This window comes from Leuresthes tenuis, unplaced genomic scaffold, assembly GCF_036924035.1.
Source record: "Leuresthes tenuis unplaced genomic scaffold, fLeuTen1.0.hap1 SCAF_23, whole genome shotgun sequence".
NCBI lineage: Eukaryota > Metazoa > Chordata > Actinopteri > Atheriniformes > Atherinopsidae > Leuresthes > Leuresthes tenuis.
Genome location: NW_027325377.1, coordinates 20,478,491 through 20,498,301, shown reverse-complemented (window position 1 = coordinate 20,498,301; position 19,811 = coordinate 20,478,491). Strand labels below are relative to the sequence as shown.

Here is a 19,811-nt window from a genome sequence, read left to right as displayed (position 1 = left end):
GGCACAGGAGCTCTGTAAACTTAATGTTTCCCATCGTTTTTGTGTCGAAGAATTAATCTGCTCTGGTTTTGAACTCGCTCCGGGTGTTGCCACTGTTAATGTTAATCACAGTGTGATACCGTGGTGCTGGTTGAGGAGAGGAAGTAGGAAGGAAGGGAGAGAAAGAGAGGCTGCCCAGTTCCCCCAATGTGTTGAAAAAGTAACAAAGCAAAGGACTGGATCGCCTGTCACGTGTTTCCTGTGTGTTTGGGTTCGGAGCTGCTTTAAGTGCCCATTAAGAGCCCTGATTATTAGTATAAATGGAGTAATATAAGGATTTTTTGACGTAAAGACAGCTGCCAACACAAATGATGAAAATGATGAAGCTGGAAATTAGTAGAAATATAACTCAAGTTTACTGTAAAAAGATCAATGTTGGATAATATGGGAGGGGGAGGCACAGAAGGCCTGAACTGGACATGCACAGAAAACAAAGTTGTTGCACTTTCAGAGCCCCGTTTTCTTTTTCTGTCCTTCATGGGGGGCTTACATGGTCCACACCAAAGAGAGGACTTCTCTTACACAGGAGACAGCTTCCCAGCAGCTTGTTTGGCGTGCCTCAGAAACAGAACAGCACATTTGACTTGCAGTGCTGCGCGACGTTGCTCTAATTAAGCTGAGCGACGACAAACCATCTCGTTGACAAAATACGGCTGAAACCTTAGCTTCAAACTTTCCCGATGTGTGAGCTATCGATCTTGGGCTCTTTAAACAGTCATCAAGGAAATTAACTGAGTACAAAGTCCTGTGATATCATTGCAGGTCACACAACTAGTCAAATAAACACTTTTATGTCAACAAACCTCTCATATTTACTTGTACTGTGTGCTGACCGTGAAAAACAAAGAAAGCAATTTCATGCAGGAAAAGCAAACAATGCATTAAGAATTAATTGTCCGAGGCATTTAGTTCTGCTGGGTTCGTAAAGAGTGCCGATTAATTCCTGTGGACATTATGTGTCCTTATTGATGGCAGCAACAGAAGCGATAAAGTGGCATTAAAGTGGCATTAAAGCAACAACGACAGCACTTTAGCCTGAAAAATAATAATCATGACATCACTCATTTGAAGACAGTCAGCAACAACAGTGGTGGTTTTACAATATTTAATAGCCAATTAAAATATATATTCCAGACAAAAGGAAACAAAACGTGGGTAGAAATGCTGAATAGAACATCACAGTTTCAAAACATCTCGAATGTTAACATGAAAAATGTTTCGATGGAATTTTCTGAAACTAAATAAAAAACCACAAATAACTTAAAAATGATGACATTTGCTTAAATTGTGGATGTGTCTTTAATCGTAACATGCTGGTTATTTGTATTATCAGCACCAAGCATTGTTCTCCTTTTTTTTTTTTTCGAGTACAAAAATAGGAAAAAGAGTTCTTTTGTTCATTTAACAAATTCTCTGCCTTTGTTGCCGATGCCGACCGGGTTTAAGTTCACGGGCTGAAGGCAAAGCACACATCCGAACACGGGCTAAATGAGTTCGTACCAAAACAAATGATCTGCTTTCTTTTAAACTAAAAGAGTAAATTACATTTCATACAGTGGAGTTACAGTTGTTTAACAGTGCTCTGAAAATGCTTTTCATTAAAAAAATGTCTGCCTCACTTTGATAATGTTTTCTCTCTCTTTTTTTTTTATTTTAAACTAGCCTGAGAACTCTAAACGGTTATTACAGGATATGTGAAATACCTTGTCGGCTGTTGTCTTTTTGACAACCGTTAATTTACCTGATTTTTCTGTATGCTGGAAACAATGAAAACCTTTTTGGATAAGCTGAAACAAAAATCCCTTTTAGACTATCCGACTTTGAGGTGTGAGGTAGTAGTGCTGGTTGACATTTTCTCGTATCATCAAGCTGGACCAATCCCAAGTTATTTCCTTTCTTCGTCAAAACTGAATGAGTAAAACTAACAAAGCACTGGTTATGTTACAAAGTGCAGTAAAAGTCAACAAACCCCTCTCCTATACAACTGTAAAGTACACATTAAAAACATAAGAGGATAACATGTTGCTGCAGCATCACTCATCCTCTTAAATAACATGCACCATCTGCACTCATAAACAACATTCTGCCTCTTGAAAAATTGTTGCACAATAAAAAGCAACAGAGAAAACACATATAAGACACATAAGTATGATTCAAAAGATCATTTCAAAGCATGGTGGGCAAGACCTTAAAATGCTTAAAACCGAGTTTGAGCATGTCCTATAGAGAGGTGTCGGACCTTTTTAAGGGCCAGGATGCTGGCTGTTGGCTGGAAGGGGAGCAGAAATAAAATATGATAAAACAAAAGGTTGCTGCACTTAAACTGAAAAAAAACTGCGACGGTTACCATTACAATTTTGCCGGTTACCATCACAAACATCTTGGAAAAACTGACGGCGGAGCACGTTTTGTCTTCTCTGAAAATAGATGGGCTACATTTCTAAACTACATCAGGGCAACATTTACGCAACTTTTGATTTGAGCCAGGATGAAAAGCAGGAATAAAAAAAGTTGGGTTTGGTGCTGGGGGAAAATACATGGAGAAATTAGTTTTTGTCCTCCCTTTTTTTTTTTGGCATCAACAAAGTTGATTAAGAGTGAAGTTAAGGTTGATGGTGCACAGGAGGTGCACTGAGGTTCATTTTGGAGGAAGAAGCAGTTCGTCCATATTTGTTGTTGGAATATGCCTTTGGACAGAGTGTGCAGAAACAGAGTCATCAGTACTTGCTGTTGTTAGTCTTTAGCAAAGCGGCTGACGTACGCATCATAGATGGAGTCCAGGAATGAGCTGTCAGTCTGAAATACACAAGTAAGCAACTTAGGACCGGAAGCTTTTGTTCACACATCTTTGTGGATCATCACATCCACTGAACTTTTCCCATAACTGAAAACTGAAGCCCTCATTAGATCACAACGTAAAATCAACTAATGTCAAGTGTGAGGTGGTAGACCAAAAATGGACGAGATACATTCAGCAGTTTTACCTGGATCAGATGCAGAAGCGTGGCTTGAAGCTGGTTTCTAGAAAGGACTCCGACCTCCTTCTGCAGCGATGGCCGGGACAGGGTTGATGGGGCAGGGCAGCTGTTCTGAGCAACCGCTGGCAGCCCACAACTAGGCTTCGTCTGTATGAACACATTTGGAGAAAGGAGCAGAGTGGGGGCCACAGTAGCTGGTATCCGCTGGGGGGAAATGACCTGCACAGACAGGGAAACTTATCAGAACTGTATATCCACCGGTGCTGACTTCTAAAGTTAATGCACTGTGCTTTACCTGAAATTGAAGTGCAGCTTTTTGACCTGCGGTGGCTGTGGTCAGGGTTGAGACTGTGCCTAGAGATGTGCTTGCATCCTGATTTTGGGTGGGCCCCAGGAATCGAGGGGCCAGACCTGGATGAGGTCTAGGTGGATCGTGAGAAGTCAGGCTTTGTTCCTGCTGGACCAGCCGAAGCTTTTGTAGCAGCTCGTGAGGCGACACCACACCTTGTATCTGGGGAGAAAGACCTGACAACAAGGGAGAGGAAAGGATCAAATTATTAGATTCATTTATAGAGCGCACAAAGACAAAAAAGGAATCTTTAGGATTTACAGAAAGAAAGAGGGAGAAAGAGATACACGCTTACGTCAAATACCCGTAAGAGTACTGAATTAATCGTTGACCCACAGATGCAATCTGACATTTTTGAGTGCAGCAAAAATAACAAAATTCAGACAATTGAGCAGTCAGCAGAAACTGCAGTTGGAGCCTAAATGTAGCTGTATATTTTCCTGGGATTGCACTGCATTAAATGCTGAGTAGTCTACAATTTATCATGATCAAAAAACAAAGGTTTCATATGCTGACCTGTCGGAATTAAAGAAGAAAAATGGGCTTCACTTGTACCCTGTTTTTTCTGCTTTTGGCTTTTACAAAAGACAACAGCCAAGCAAACATTCAATGCATTTAGTTCCTCTGTGATTGTTAATTCATTGTGACTGGAAGTCCAATTGAACTAAATATGTCTTTCATAAGTGAGACCTTGCAGCCGTCAATTAAGTTTCTTATAGTGGCCACAAACTACTGTAACAGCCAAATTAACTGTTGGTAGCAGCAGCATAGAAGACGAGCCAAATCAGCAACTAATGCAGCTGGCTGTGGCATGTTAGTAATCAAAGCAGTAGATATTTTAGAAGATTTTAAGCCTCAGACAGAATGAGAAGCTGTGTTGTATGAGTTTAATTGTTGCAAAATGGAAGCTGTGTCACTAAAATTTGTACATACCATGTATAGGCAGAATGCCTGGGTCCTGAGCCAGCTGAGATGGCAGAAAACCTGATAAAGCATCAAAGATATCATAAAAATGTTACAGAAATCTTTCATTTCTTGAAATTATCTTTTAATAGTATTTACATATATTCTAATATTTCCATCTATTTTTGGACAAAAAGTGGTAGAAATGTGTATGTTCTACAGTTATTAACTATTTAGTTATTTTGCTTTTTCGAGAATAGCGAAACCAAAATACACATCCCACCTGATCCCAGTGTAGCTGAAGCTGTCTGGCTGTGGCGCAGAGCTTCTGCCTGAGACTTAAAAAGGCTGAAGAGCACCTGCTGGTTTTGCTGTGCTTGAAGGTGGGAACATGACATGGAATCTGCTATTACAGACTTGGAGGGGAAGTGAGGGTTCTGCTGCAGAGGTGGAGGGTTGGAGCAACAGGGAGGAGCAGAGAAGGACGTGGCGAGTGGAGGAGGTGCATGGATCTGCAAAAGTCTCTTTATTGGGTCAGGTTGAAGCTGCTGCTGCTGGTGATGATGATGGTGGTGCTGCTGCTGATGCTGATGATGGTACAGATGATGATGGTGGTGGTGATGTTCAAGTGGCAGCCCGTTGTCACACAGCCGGTTCTCAGGGGACTCTGACACCGTCTGAAGAGTTCCCCCTACACCCTTCTGTCCCTGCATGAGCTTTGCGATGGCCGGGCAGTGCTGTGGTTGGCTGGCCACCTCCTGGTGGGCAGGGTTGGGACTCTGCAGTATGGCCACAACATTTTTACCCTCTTCCCCAGCTACAGGTCTGACATCTCTATCTGAGCTCCCAGTGAGAGAGATGCTCCCACCAGTGGGGGGGACACTTCTGCCAGAGTTTACGGCATCGTCGTAGGTCAGTGTGCGGGCGACAGGAGGGCGAGCAACTTTCCCTGTTGTCACAGGAGGGAGCGGGTCAAATTTAGAGGGGTGGTGATGCTGGTGTTGAGAACCAAACAGAGAGGCCAAAGAGAGAGGCTTGGGCTCTATGCCTTCACTGTCCTGGATGACACAAAAGAAAAGGAGCACAAACAAAGGGGCAGCCATGAGATGACAACCAGAAGAACTTTGGTCAAAATGTTTTCACACAATAATAAAACATAAAAGTTAAGAAATGGCACTATCATTTTTTCTTTATCTTTAATCACTTTATAATATAAGACATATATATATATTAAAATATATAAATAAAACACGTGCAAATAGATAAAACACAATGTTTGATTTATATCTGTGCTCTGTCCTACTGCGGACTGACATCGGAGGTAGATGTTATACCTGAGAGTTTGGTTTAACTGGTATTGGTTTGATCAGGTTTGGGTTTCCACATAAAACACTGCTGCCACCAATCTCCTTTGGCTCCGAGGTAGACTTTTCCTGAGAGGGACATAAAGGAAGATAATAAAACTGAGACACATATACTGAGGCATAATTACAAAATAAGAGATTTATGGAGACATCCCAGACAGGAAAATACAATATTATACGTAACTTATGGAAGAGCTGAGGTAATTCTTGGTATCTTACTACTCAGACTGAAGAAACATCAATCTAAAATCTCGAAAAATGTTCTGTTGGTTTCATTTTCACTAAACAGGACTCTTTAGTGTTCCTATACCTTGTCATACTCTGTACGCGCTTTGGTCAACATCTGGAGAATGTCCACTGCCTTTGCCTCACTATTTCCTCGTCCTCTTCCTCCTCCTCCTCCTCCTCCTCCTTTTCCTTCTCCTTCTCCAACAGCTTCTACTCCTCCTCTCCTTGGGGACAACCAGCCACCCTGGGACTGAGCAAAGATCTGCTCCTGCTGTGTCAGACTGCACAAAAAAAACCAGTAACACATTCAAATCACAGATATATAAAGGGATACGGGCTATGCGACTCTCAGCTTGAGTTGAAGGTATCCACATCTAAATTGGTTGAATGAATTAGGAATAATAGCTCTTATATATGCAAGTCAATCTTTATATATGTAACTTGAATATGGTTTTGGTAAATAACTAAAATAATCAAATAGTACAATTCTTTCTGGCCTTTTCATCTACGGTATGTTTTTGCCACATTAAGATAAAAATATGTCACCACCAGTGAGGCGTAATGCATTTTAAATTTAAATTTCTTTCTTTGAAAATATTATCCTACCATTATTTATTTACTTACGTCCTCATCCTCTGGGCAATGCGTTGACAGTCCTGTTGATCATAGAACCAAATCCCATGGATAACCACTGGAAGAGGAAGACAGAGAGGACTTGAGGCAGTGAACTTTTGAACACATTACGTAATAAAAAACCAACGTAATGCTGTGGTGTGCAGTGATGATGTTGTAGAAAATAAATTAATAAATCAGGTTACTGAAACTGCGTGTTCTGGTCTGAGATGTGCTCCCTGGTAAGGTCACCAGACAACAAAATGAGGATACCGACCTACCATACGCTCACAATCAAATAAATGCACAGACATGCAGTAGCTCAATTTTGCTGCTATGACATCAGAGCAGACAACTGATATGTAATTATTAGCCTTGCTGGGTCAAAACCCCGGGTTTGAAATGAGTCATTTCCCAACCGAGCCATTGGGAACAGAAGCCAGGAACATTATGCAGTGAAACATGGGCCCCAGGAGTCTGCTGAAGTGCAGAAATATGATTAGAAAGGGAGGAAAAGACACTTAAATGTTCAGCCACAGTGTTACACAGCAGCTTGTAAGTGGGTTCCACTACATTACACAGTGACTTTTACTTTTCCATGCATGCGGTTTATCATCTGCATGCTCAAAGAGCATCGCCTCATATTTACATAATTCCAGTCAGTGGAGAGAGATGCGATATTTTACGTATCCGCATGATAAACTAATAAAATATTAAAAGAGACATATCATAGCCTTTTTATCACAAGCTGTCACAGTTTCCTGAGGTTTTAATGAAATGTCAGCGACGTGCTTCAGTTAAAATATCACAGAAGTAACAGTACATCAGCTCCTTTTTTAAAACACAAATTTATTCAGATCAGCATATTTTGGGGCTTAGAGTGATCTATTCATCTTGTGTGGTCTGCCTATTTTGAGATCATAAGTACTCAATAACCCAATGAGAGAGCGCATGGAAAATAAAGCCAGGGAGCTAAAACTGGTAAACATGGTTAACTGACAGTCATCAAACTGGCCAAACCAAAGGCCGAGTAACCTAACAGCAGGCCAGCCAGTTAAAATATGCCAATTAAAAACCATGTAGAGACTTATCCATTGCATAAGGGCGACAAAAGCTCTGAGCTTAAATTACGCTCCATTCCTTTGTGCTCGAACCAACATTAAAACCTTTTCTTATAAGGACAACTTCTTCATGAAATAACAAATTAGTTCTAGTATTGGCTGCTTACTGTAATGCTGTGTCTGTGACAAACAGGAAATCAGAATTTCCAACTTCCAATTGGAGGAAGAAAAAAAATAAAATAAAAAAAATCAAGCACACCAACAGGAAGTCAGATTTCCTGGTGAGGAAAAAAAGCTGCAATAAAATGTAGTACTGATAGAGCATTATAAGCTAATTTCTTTCCTCAGTCAAGTACATTATAAGACTACTGATAAGAATGTTATAGCAAAGCAACAAGCAAGAGCGAAAGAATTCCAACTTCCCATTTCCAAGGTAGAGCAAATGAATGCAGCCTGATTTGAAGCTGAAGGCTGGATAATTTTCTTCTGAGCTGATATTTTCAAACCATGGGAGTCCTCAACAAAGTGCGTTTTGTGTTTTATGCAAGATTTTGAGCTAGTACATTTACTCTAATAACGTGCTCTTTATTTTTAATATGTCCCCTTTAATACCTGTCTAAATATAAGCATGTGAGCCTTGAGTAAAATATAGACACCAAGGGAAAAAAATAGAAACTAGAGACTAAAAGTATTAGATGAAAAGAGTGTAAATATGAGCAAGCACTGATTTCTAGCAGCACTAAAGAATTACTGAAATGTAATGTTGACACTCAGACCTCAACAAGGCAGCTGTCATCTGAAAGGACGACGTGAATCCCAAAAAGAACAAAAAGGCAAGGTGTTGAAGAATGGAGATATAAAAAAAGACTTATTAATCAAGACAAATCTAAGTGAGGACTACACTTAAGTGGTGGATACAACAAACATTCCCACACAGACGGACAGACCACGGAGGTCAATGTGGATGAGGGGAACAGACAGGGAGGGGGAGGCAGAGACACAGAGTTAAGTTGAGCCTGGGAAAATCTGCCCTGTACCAAATAAGTAACTATAGTGCAAGACTGACTGGTGGAGCCAGAGCCACTTAGTGCCCAGAGGAGATGACACTGTTTGACAGAAACAGAGCGACACAAACAGTTCAAGCCAAACAGCAGGAAAATTGAGGAAAATAGATAGAAAGAAGTGAGGTGTGTCGGAGAGGAGATTATGAAGTCCATCAAAATAGGAACATGTAGTTCTAGGAGCTCTTGAGCTTGAAAAAATGCTGAGCTGAAAAAGAAAAAAGACAGCTAGACGAGAATCTGTGACATTTTAGACAAATTCCCTGATCTGCTCCATCTCAGCCACACAGGGTGAAAGTAAAGTGGACAAGACAAAAGGTGGGAAAGGTGCGTCTAATAGATCTCCACAGTTCCAGCAGCAAACAATCATGTGTCAGTTATCCTGACTTCTGACCTGTAGGAAATCTAGAGTCTCCTTTCCATCCAGACAGAGGGGAAAAGAAAGAGTGAGACTGACAGAGGGAAGGCGGGAGGAGGACTACAACCAGTAGCACCACCAAAAACAGCACAGAACAGAAAAGAGGGGGAGCTCCAGTGTGGCCACTTGTCATTGAAGGAGAGGGGCAGGGAGACAGAGGGACATTTGAAATGTGTGCCTCAAGCCAAGATCCAAATCATCTCGGCTGGGAACTCAACTAATTGGTCGTGTGGGAAGATAACTTCATCAGGATCATCAGAAGTTAAGTTCAGGACAGCGACAGAGACGGCTGATGACTTCAAAACCACAGAAGACTCCCAAAACAGAGGCTTTTCTATCTAGTTTAAACAAGCCATAACGGAAACCCTGTAATAACCTACCCAGTGACATCAGCAAGTGACTCACAACTTAAACATTCTGGGACTAGGACAAACCAGGCAAAAGCGTGAGCACGTGGGATGACTGCTTAACAATAATTTCTAACCGTCCACCATTGGAAATAGTGTGTTTAACTAGATTTACAGCTGATGTAGAACATTCTGCTACATTTACAATACTGACGTTTTAATGTGCTTTGACAAAACAGTACCTGTGCTGTGCCGTTAGCCAAACTGTACCACAGAGACTACTCTGAGGATACTTTTCATATTTTGCCATTTAGTTAGAAATGCAGACATTTTTTAAAGAGCAGTGCTGACCAAGCTGGATTATGAGCGGTTTTCCTTCTGTATGAGATCACATTTGGGAAGAAAACTCACAGCATCAGTCATGACAACCAGCTTTGCGACTCTTATATCCTGTGTGCAGTTTCTGGAAGTTTATCAGGGGTGAGTGCTCTTGGACTGAAAAACATCCTTGCTTGGAATTACTGTCGTAAGAGAAGAGCCTTCAATTACTTTGTTTGTAGGAATGGAATTCATGACATTGGAGGAGGAGTAAATTCTGAGATTTACAGCCTTATGAAACATTCAGCAAAGAAGACGATATTGTAACAACTTCACAACTTAACTGCAGGTATCTTTTGCCACTGAGACCCAGATCTGAAGAGGCAGCACCACAACAGCTGTGAAAGCTGTGTGTGCACCATTTGAGTCAACTCAAAGGACATTTATACAGTGCCACCCGTGCATATTCATCTTCAAGGAAGAAACAACTTATAGGACGGATTGTCACATCATCTTTGGCATCTTTTTTATTGAGCTTTTTCCCAGAGGCAAAATAACTGGAGCAGCGATTCAAGATCAATCTAAGCAAGTTGTGGATAGACTGAAAGAGGCGAACAGCTCCAGACTGTGAAGCCATGCTGAGAAGTCTGTTTCACCGGAAACCTAAACATGAGAGGCTGGAGGAGGAACCTGAAGTCAGATTTAAGGGCTTGCTGGTGTCAGAGAAAGACCTGGGATACACATATGTCCGACCAGGAGGTAGGATTGTCTCTACATTGATATCTAGAAGATTAAAGTTAAGAGAGACCTACTGTTGACTACATCAAGGGTATCTAAGAAGTGAGCTGCAAATATCAGTTAAGCTTACATCTTCACAAGTGTTGATGTAAGGGCAGATCATGATGAACATCTGAAAGGGTTAAATGGCACAGAAAACCAGCTATATTGCATATAAATTGCAAACCAAACTGTGTTTACCATATCCTAAAGATAAATCTAGAGTGCAGGATTTAATCTGGTCAAAAATATTCTTCAGCAACAGACACAAATCAAGGCAGTACGACTGAGGTAGGGGAAACTGATAGAAAACTGCAATCGCTTAAAGACAGGAATGTCAAAAGCCTCCTTCAGGCTCCCGCGGACAGGGATATCACGTCTTGCTCAGACTAAACTTCTCTTCCCTGAATCTTGCTCTGTTCTGTGGTATATCTTCACCATTTATTTTTAGCCCAGCGTGCCACTTTGTGCCAACTGCCATTCCAGGAAGTTACAGCAGCACAGAGGGCTCCATGTTTGTCTAATGATAAGACTCCACGACCCCTCCACCAAGAGGTCACAATGCACTGAGATTGGCAGCCATGCTAACAACTTACAAATCTGATGTTAGCCAATGAAAACACATTTTCTGTGACCTGTAATGCCTCCCTGCGCACATCATCCTGTAAATGCTGAGTAAATGTTAGTTTACTGGTGCTCTCATTGGTGGATGGGTTGGTTGGGGTGTATGTGTGCTTTGGATGCATCTTAGATAATCTGAGGTGATGTTTTTCTGTTAATGTGCATGACTCATGCCTTTTTTTTTTTTTAATCCAAAAGGCTCAACTTTGTCATGGATGTGCATGCTTAGAATCAAATTTCGGCATAGCAATCAAACTAAATCAAAGCAAGTATGGTGATAAAAATCACTCTAATTACAACCATTATTCATATTTCCTTTTTTGGGTGTTTTATCATCCTTCTTTAATCAGAGCAATCAGTTGGAGCTACCATTAGGTTTGGCCATTATGTTTGCCATGTATCCACCCCCTCTTTAACTCAAAACTTCAGTTTTAACAGAGGAAACAGTCATCAACTGTGTTGTGATTACTGGTTTTGTGACTTTAAGGTTTCGTTCCTTCCCACGAAAAATGAGTCAGCCTCACACTTAAAATTCATTACCATTACGGATGCTCTGACCAGAGGCAAGCACTATCACATATCATCTTTAATGAGCCATTTGCACCTTCAAAGCAGGTGCAAAAGGTCTAAAGAGGACACTGAGGAACGTCTGCCTTACACGTTATTCCACCGAGCCTCAAGGATGTTTATTAATGACTATGTGTCATTAAAGAAAAATAGCTCAAGCATCAAAGCAGGCATAAGGAATCCATTGATCCCACGTGGCTTTTACCCAGCCTGATGGAGAGTCCAATATAGAGAGGCGGGCAGAGGGAGTCTCTATGTGTGTCAGCAGCTTCTGAGTGAGTGTGTGTTTAGGTTATCAGTGACTGATGCGGTGTATCTAATCTGTACAGGCTGCTTTTGTAGTGCTGTCAGACTCTTGTCCCACAGGCACACTTAGCAATGTGATTGTGTGTGAGAGAGCCATATGTAGGTCTCAGGGAGAGTCTGGGCTGATAAAATTCACTAAAATACCTTTTGCTTAGCTCCATAAATGGAACTACTGGTCCCCACTCAAAATGATCTACATATTGCCCTTTCATAATCTTTTATCTAACTTCCTCCCTATGGCCATAAATGAACCTGTTTTTTTAGACGTGATCACAAATCAGAGTCACAAGAATATGATCTTATTTGGCTTCTACAGAGCCAGCGGAGTAGCCAAAAGCAATAACCAAAAAAAAGAAAATCCTTTCAGACAGATCTGCACAACAAATACAACCACAATTCAAGCCATTTTGGACTAATATTGAAACTGATTATAGAAAATGATGAAGCTGGAGAGAAATTAAAGTAAAAACTATGATGTGGGATTCAGGTGCTGACGTCTGCGACTCAGTTCACAGAATATCTAACAGAAAAATTCTAAAAGTACAATAAATATGTGATTACAGTGTTGAGAACAAATGACATTAGCAGCAGGCAAACATACTAAGTTTGAGGGCGTGTTCGTATCTGTGTTGCTGTTTGCCTTACGTCGTGCATTGCGGTACAGCAGGAAGGGGTCCTGGAGCTGAAAGTCCAGGTCCTTTGTGATCGGCTCGGTCAGATTCTCCATGTTGAGTCGGTTCATAATTGTGAATCCATGCCTGGGAGATGCCTGCCTGAAATTCAAAGAGGGTTCAGCACATTGCAAAAAAAAAGAAAATTGAGAATCCACAACAGACTGCAAACAAAACTCACTTTAACAGTTTTTACATTGCATTAAATACCAGTTGTGGATGGTGGTGTCAATACTTAAAAAAGCCTTGTTTTACAAAAATCAAGACTCCCAAGCACAAAATAATGCAAAACAAAAACTAATCCAAATGGGACAACAGTATAACTGAGAAAAAGCAAATGATTCTAACAACAAATGTATCCGACTGTGAATATTGACGGCAAAGTAACCATTAGGGCCGACTTCTCCGTAAGAATGTGCTACAAATCACAGACTTTATCGGGTAAAACAATATTGATGGTGGGATATTAAGCTCATCCAAAAATTGCATTACCTTGTGTAGATAAAAAGGGTGCCTTCAACTTCTGTCTTCTCCTGAAAAACAGACGAGAAACCAACCATGTCAAAAATCAAGTGTACTAACCTCATTCCTCTCATTTATTTGAGCTGCACCGTGTTTATAAAACCATAATATAAGATATCACTTTATCAGTAAAGCACTTTAAAAACAGCAGCAAGGCTGACCCAAGTGAAGACAAACGTCTTGACCCAAAGACACACAGGCCAAGGATAAAATTTACAGAAATACACGAGAACTGAACTATGTAGTATATAATATAATATAAGGTCACAGTCAACATCTCACAGGCCAGGGAGTAAAAGTGTGTTTTTAAAACGAGTAAAAGCCTGCCTAACGTGCACTGGCAAATCGTCCCGCAGTTTTCGGAGCAACAACCGCAAAACCTCCATCACCTCTGAGTTTGCATCGCGTTTTTGGGAACAATTAAAAGCCTCTCGTGTGCTCACCTGAGAGGGCGAGGCGGGACATATGCATGCAGCAGTACAGGTAGATACAATGGGACAGGTCCATTAAAATACTTCAAAAGTGTTTGAAGTGAACCCGAAAGCCAATGCTAAAACTGGCCTCAAAGTTATGTTAACAAGAAGGTTCTTCCTGAAGTGCATAACGTTACCAACTGAGTAAATAAAATGAGTCAAACTTTTTTTTTTTTTTTTTTAAGAGTAAGGGGACAGCGGTTGTCTCTGGGATTGTGTGGCGTTATACTACAGCGAATTAAAATAAAACATTTTGAACACTTAATTTTCTTATAAAAAATACGTACTCAAATCCCCGATTATGACAGTGTTCAGGATTCTGCTAAAGTAAATCTGCGGTGATAAAGCGCGCCCATCAGAGTGAAAGACGAAGCTAAGCTAAGTTAGCACACGGCATCTTTCACCAAACTTCAGACTTACCCATTCATTTGCCCTGTTATTATAAGTGTACAGGGCAACTTGGCTGGCCACGTCCACAATGTTATTTATGTAAGGGTCCTGTCGCTGCAGGGCAGCCAAACTTATGTCCAGTCCTTTAGCGGTAAGGCAGCTACCTACAGAAGTCGCTGTCATTGTTAACTACAGAGAAGTGAGCTAGCTAGCTAGCACGACTAGCTTCTGCGTCAAGAGACAGGAAGATTTATGAACAAACTAAAACCACCGGCGGTGGGGAAGAGACACTTATATCGGTAGATGGACAGTAGCCCGTTTGGTAATTTAGGATTTGCAAATGTAAGAATTTCAACAGTTACGGAGCGCTAACTTCTATGAGTGAGTTTAAAAACAGCCATGTTTAGCCGGGGAGATTGTAAACAACTTAGACATGAGTAGTCGCACTACGAGCTCAGAGATACGGTCGATGCAAAGAAAAATCGATAAAAATGCCTTGTAGACATGCCTGGGCATTTTTGGTTATAATTTATTTTCTTTTTTAAACACTATGGCAACAAAAACCAAAACATGAAACAAACTGTATTATATATATATATATATATATATATATATATATATATATATATACATTCTTGTCTGTAGATTACGTATTTGTGTGAGTATGCCCGCATTCTTCATCGATAATAGTTCAATGAGCAAAACACGCTAAATTTATTTTTGTACTTCTGTTTCTGTAACTCTAATCTGATGCTGACAATGGCTATATTTAGCTTGTAAGAACATTTCACTCTTTTATACTTTTATTTAAGAATTACCATTAAATTTTTTGGGTTCTTGTTGTGTCGCTAAAGCAGCTGATGCATCTCTTTTCTGTCATCTGTGGAAAAACAGTATGACTTGCCATGCACTGAGGCTGACTGTTGGGTCCAACTCCACAGTCACAGTTCTCATTCAATCCACTGGGGGGCATTAAAAGGATGAATAAAACACTCCTCATCCCTCTTGGTCTAATTCACTTCATGAGCAGGAGATGATCTAAATGTATAGCAATACTACATAAGGGTGCATTTTAAACGAACAGCTAAACAAATTAACATATACAGAATAATAGTGATTGCCAATGACAGTTAAAAATATTGCTCAGGCATTTTAGATTATTCCACATTTGCTTAAATCATTTTTGCTCTGTTGGTCCTCATTCAGACAGCTTTATGTCAACATCATCTACAGTACGCAAAGCTGATGCTGTAGGCTTTGGAAATGTGATGCATCATTCCTGAAATTAATTCTCAAGGACAAAGCAGTACTCTATACAGGTACAGGACTGAAATCAGTACCGTTAATATCCATATCAGACAGTGGCAAATGCGGCACCTGATGATGAGTCGTCATACTAGTTCAACATGTTTTGCTCTGTGGGAAGGACACTTAAGTTTACTAATTGGTGCTTGAAAGTTTGCGAAGTTTGTCAGATGAAAATATTGTACTCATTTATTTACAGAGAAAAAGGATAAATTGACACATCACTTCTAGTAGCAAAAGCATGAGATCCACTTGAATTAGTGGTTAACTCAGATTTGAGTTAGTTCTTCTGGATTACAGATGATTCAGATGATTTCAGGGACACGAGAACAGATAAGAATGAAGGTTGGGAAAGGTTACAAAGCCAACTTTAGGAGTTTGGACTGCACCAATCCACTGTCAGACTGCTACATCTCAAGCTCAGCAACAGTCAGTTTTAACAAAAATATGAGAATGACATTGCATCTGCAGTTCAAGAAGCCAGATGTCTGCTGAATGAATGTTTTGTGAACAAATCAAACCCAAATTAAACTACTTTGTCCTACGTGGGAATTCAGAGAAAGTAGTAAAAACTGTATCACACCTGTGAAACGGAGTGGAAGTTGTACATCTTAAGGAAAAGAGGGTCATAACTTGTTCCATTAAAGTAGTTCTGCAAAAATTGGTTCAAGAATATTGAAATAGAAAAAAGTCTAGAAGATGTTATTGTGTGCCCTTTATCACTAAATTACTAAATTTCAGTATGATATAAGACGTCCACTCCCCCCAGTTAGCGCTACAGTTAGTATAGTCGTTTCAGTAATATGATTAAGCCTGTCAAACGTTTGAAATGCACAACAGTTGATCTGCATTCATCAAAGTTCTTGACAATAATAACATCAACAATCACTTCTAACGCTTCACCTTGTTTAAGCTGGTTTGGACAAAGAAGTATTCCTGAAATGCTTCTCAGTGAAAGTGCCACTATTCAGCTTCTGTCAGCATATTCACCTCTTGAAAATGAATGAAACTCTTCAGACTCCAGCGTGTCTGCCTCTTCATCAACATGAAAAACACTTTTTTATGATTCAATATCAGCCCGTTTGTCTATTACCATGTCAGGGGTTATCCTGAGTGTGTCTCTGCGTTTCAGGGTTTATCTGTCTATTTGTCAGCATGGTTTTTATTTGAGGGAGGGAGGTTGGGGGTGGGTTGTAAATGATGGAACTAATGAGTTACCCATCAGCAGATCAATACTGTCAATAAGCATTCAGTGAAGATTGAGTGTTCTTTATCGGCCTCACAGGCTCAAAGGTAGGATTTAGTCTGTGGGCAGCTTTTTGTACTTTAACAAAGGGAGAGTAGGCATTGCTCTTAACAATAATATGCTGTAATTTCAGTTTACACATAAAAAAAACAAACATACTTTTACAATACACATGTTGTAAGTAGAGAGGCTATGTCAATTTTTCTTGATCATATTACGGATGGCTTAGGGGAAATGTATTATTCTATGACTGTAAGCCTTTCTGAAGCAAAAGCAATATTATAATGAGCAATATTAATACAGTACGTGTACAGAATAAGGTCCTCCTTCTGAGTGTGTATATAGAGAGCACAAGAAAATATAATAAGTAATACATACATGCATAAACATACATGCATATTCTGGATGATCTATAGACAGGGATAGCCATTGCACCTGAAAGGAGAGAGGCACGGTAAGTGAGTGATAGATAGCTTGCCTGAGGTGCTTCATCTGGGTTTTTAACGTCAGGCAGAGCCCCAGATGATGGAGACATTAAGTCCCATCTGATTTCGAATCCAGGAACTTCACACATACTGTATAATGCCTTCAATCTAATATAATTAATATGTTACTTTATAGTATGCATTATATACAGCAACACAGTCAATAGTGAAAGAAGTATTCAGATTGTCAATCTGTCAACATGTCAATCAAAAGTAAAAAGTAAACTACTTGTGCCCCTAAACAGGAAAATGAGAATATTACCACCATGAAGGGCAAGAAAAGGAAAAATGTTAAAAGAAAATGGATTATTTCACTTCTTTTAGATAATGTTTTGTGGGAAATCTGATGGCGCAAGTGTTAGAAATGGAAGATGATTCCAATTATGTAACTCTAGAACAAGTAGTAGCACTTAAATCTCTTAGATATCTTAAACATGACCCCACTCATTTTTGGGAGAAGTCAGAAACCAAGATGGAAGGAAGTCACAAATGAAATCTTTAACAATTTGTAGAGACATTATCCGTAGTGTAAAATCTTCATCTCAGTTATAGGTGGTTACAAAAAGTAATTTAGGCATATTTCTCTTTGGGATGTGGTAAAGTCATCATTAAGGTAGTCTGAAGACAACATATTGAAAAAAAATACAAAAGTACCTCAAACATGCACATACGTATCATGCTGGTCTAGTTGTACCTCATTTTTTACCTAAAGTACAATATATACTTTTTATGCATTCTCAACAAGGTAAAAAGTGAGCATACTGACATTTTAAGTCAGATCAATATATCAAACGGAATTGGCAATGAACTGACAAATGCCTAAAATACAAATTTATGCAGCTGAATAAAGAAGCTATCTACTTCCATGTGGAAATTTTCTTTGGGCTGACCATCAGGCTGCTGGTTTCCCACATGGGACTCCAGCATTTGAATGTTTGTCTGATTCCCAGAGACCAACTGGGCTTCAGAGTCACACACACTCACGCACATACAAAGGGGTTTGGAACTGCAAATATAGATGAGACCGAAATAGAACTGATACTCCATGTGCAGGCGGGATTATAGAGGACATTTGTGCATGTGTGTCTGCGTGTTTGTGTGTCCCCTGGGTAGAAGTATCTGTTCCCACGACCTGCCCTCTGTCCATTCTTCCGTCTCTCAGTCTTTCCTGTCCGTCTATCTCCCATTCACTGGCTAGCGTAACCAAACAGAGGCGAGTCTGGGGAGATTCGGTCTCTCATTGCCTATGTGTCTCATGACTACCACACTGGCGATAAGACAATGATCTGCAGCAGTGGAAATAAGTTAAGGAGTAAAAGTACAAATTTGAAGACATTTTACTCCAGTATGATTAATCTAACAGAATCTGTTACATTTTACATTTGTCACATTTATCAAATGCATGAGTTATGAACTTTCCCATTTAACCAACTGATTTTGTATACGCAACTGCCTGAGGCCCCCAAACTGTCAAATTAGTTAATTAGTTAAATTGATAGAGATTAGAGTCACAGATTTATCTTGTGACTCCCTGAGAGGAGTTTATCTTGTGACTGTTTGGAGACCTCGTCTTCATATTGGGAACATTAGATAGGACAGATACAACTGGCTCCACCTTGATAAGCTTTAATAATAAAATTATACTTATGCACTGATGTATCAGAATTATGTATGCATGATACAGTAATATGTCAGTCAAAGGAATCATTGTCTCTGAGGACAAAGTACTTACACACAACTGAAAGGTTGTCTTTTCTTAGCAATTAGCTACTGTTGCCTTTAGAGACAAAACTTAACTATATATCATAATTATAACACAATAATATTTGGTAAAAAAGAAGAACAGTAGCTCAGAAAACACAACAACACTGGACACGATTTGACAAGAAAAACTTGTTTGGATCTTTTTGTTGTTTTCAGTGTTTGTTGTGAATCAGTTTCAGTGTTGCTGCAGTGTTTTCTGGATCATTGCTGCTTTCTTAAGCTTTTATGCATTCTTTTTCATTGCTGCGTTTTGTTGAATGTTATTGTGTTTTCTGTTTTGTTGCATTTTGTATTCTTCTTTGTTAATTCATTAATTTAGTTTGGATTGTGTTGTGTCATTTTGCCCAACGGTGTCACGTTTCGCATCTCAGGGCTAGCATCCCTAACTGTTGGAACAAAGGGCTTGCTTTAAAGAAACTGTTGCTTCTTTGATATATCACTGTATCATTAGACTGTTAGTTCTGATACATCAGTGTATAAGTAGAATTTTAATATTAAAGCTGCTCAAAATTGATTCAGTTTTATCTGTTTCCTAAACAGTCCAATGTTCCCAGTCTTGACATTAAGCAGCATGCAATATAATACTCTGGGAGTGTTTCCATTCATTCATCAGTGCCAGTAACAATCCTTTCCCCTTCAAATACAATATATTAATATAACATCTGCATCACAAAACACTATAGATACTTTTGAAAAAGGCAATTCAATTGTCAGATGTCTTCAATAGAATCATTTCTGTGTTGTCTCCCTGTCTTTACTATGTCTACAGTGACACATTTGGACAAAAAGCTTTAAACTATTACTGAATGGTGGGTGGTGATTTTGCACTGCACTGAATAAATGAATACAGGCTGGGTTGAGTCATCTGATTCACCTCCTGATTATAGCCTGCAGTGAGATTGACATGAGGCCTGCACATTGTGAACTTCGTATTCAGTGTCAAAGACAATTACATGGGAAGGCCAGTGCCATGATTAGAAACTGGAAATGCTGTTACTGTCCATAG

At 39.8% G+C, this 19,811-nt stretch overlaps 1 protein-coding gene across 1 annotated transcript; it reads right to left on the bottom strand.

Annotated features, from left to right (window-relative positions):
- Positions 1-1,431: 1,431 nt before the first annotated feature.
- Positions 1,432-14,420, bottom strand: dcp1b (decapping mRNA 1B). The gene is made up of 11 exons (XM_072377675.1): positions 14,036-14,420; positions 13,113-13,153; positions 12,595-12,722; positions 6,486-6,552; positions 5,944-6,142; positions 5,604-5,702; positions 4,553-5,327; positions 4,300-4,350; positions 3,313-3,542; positions 3,024-3,236; positions 1,432-2,835 (listed from the first exon to the last, which is right to left on the bottom strand). The coding sequence occupies exons 1-11, from the start codon at positions 14,186-14,188 to the stop codon at positions 2,773-2,775; spliced, it is 2,019 nt and encodes a 672-aa protein (XP_072233776.1). The 5' UTR covers positions 14,189-14,420; the 3' UTR covers positions 1,432-2,772.
- Between the last annotated feature and the right edge of the window lie 5,391 nt (positions 14,421-19,811).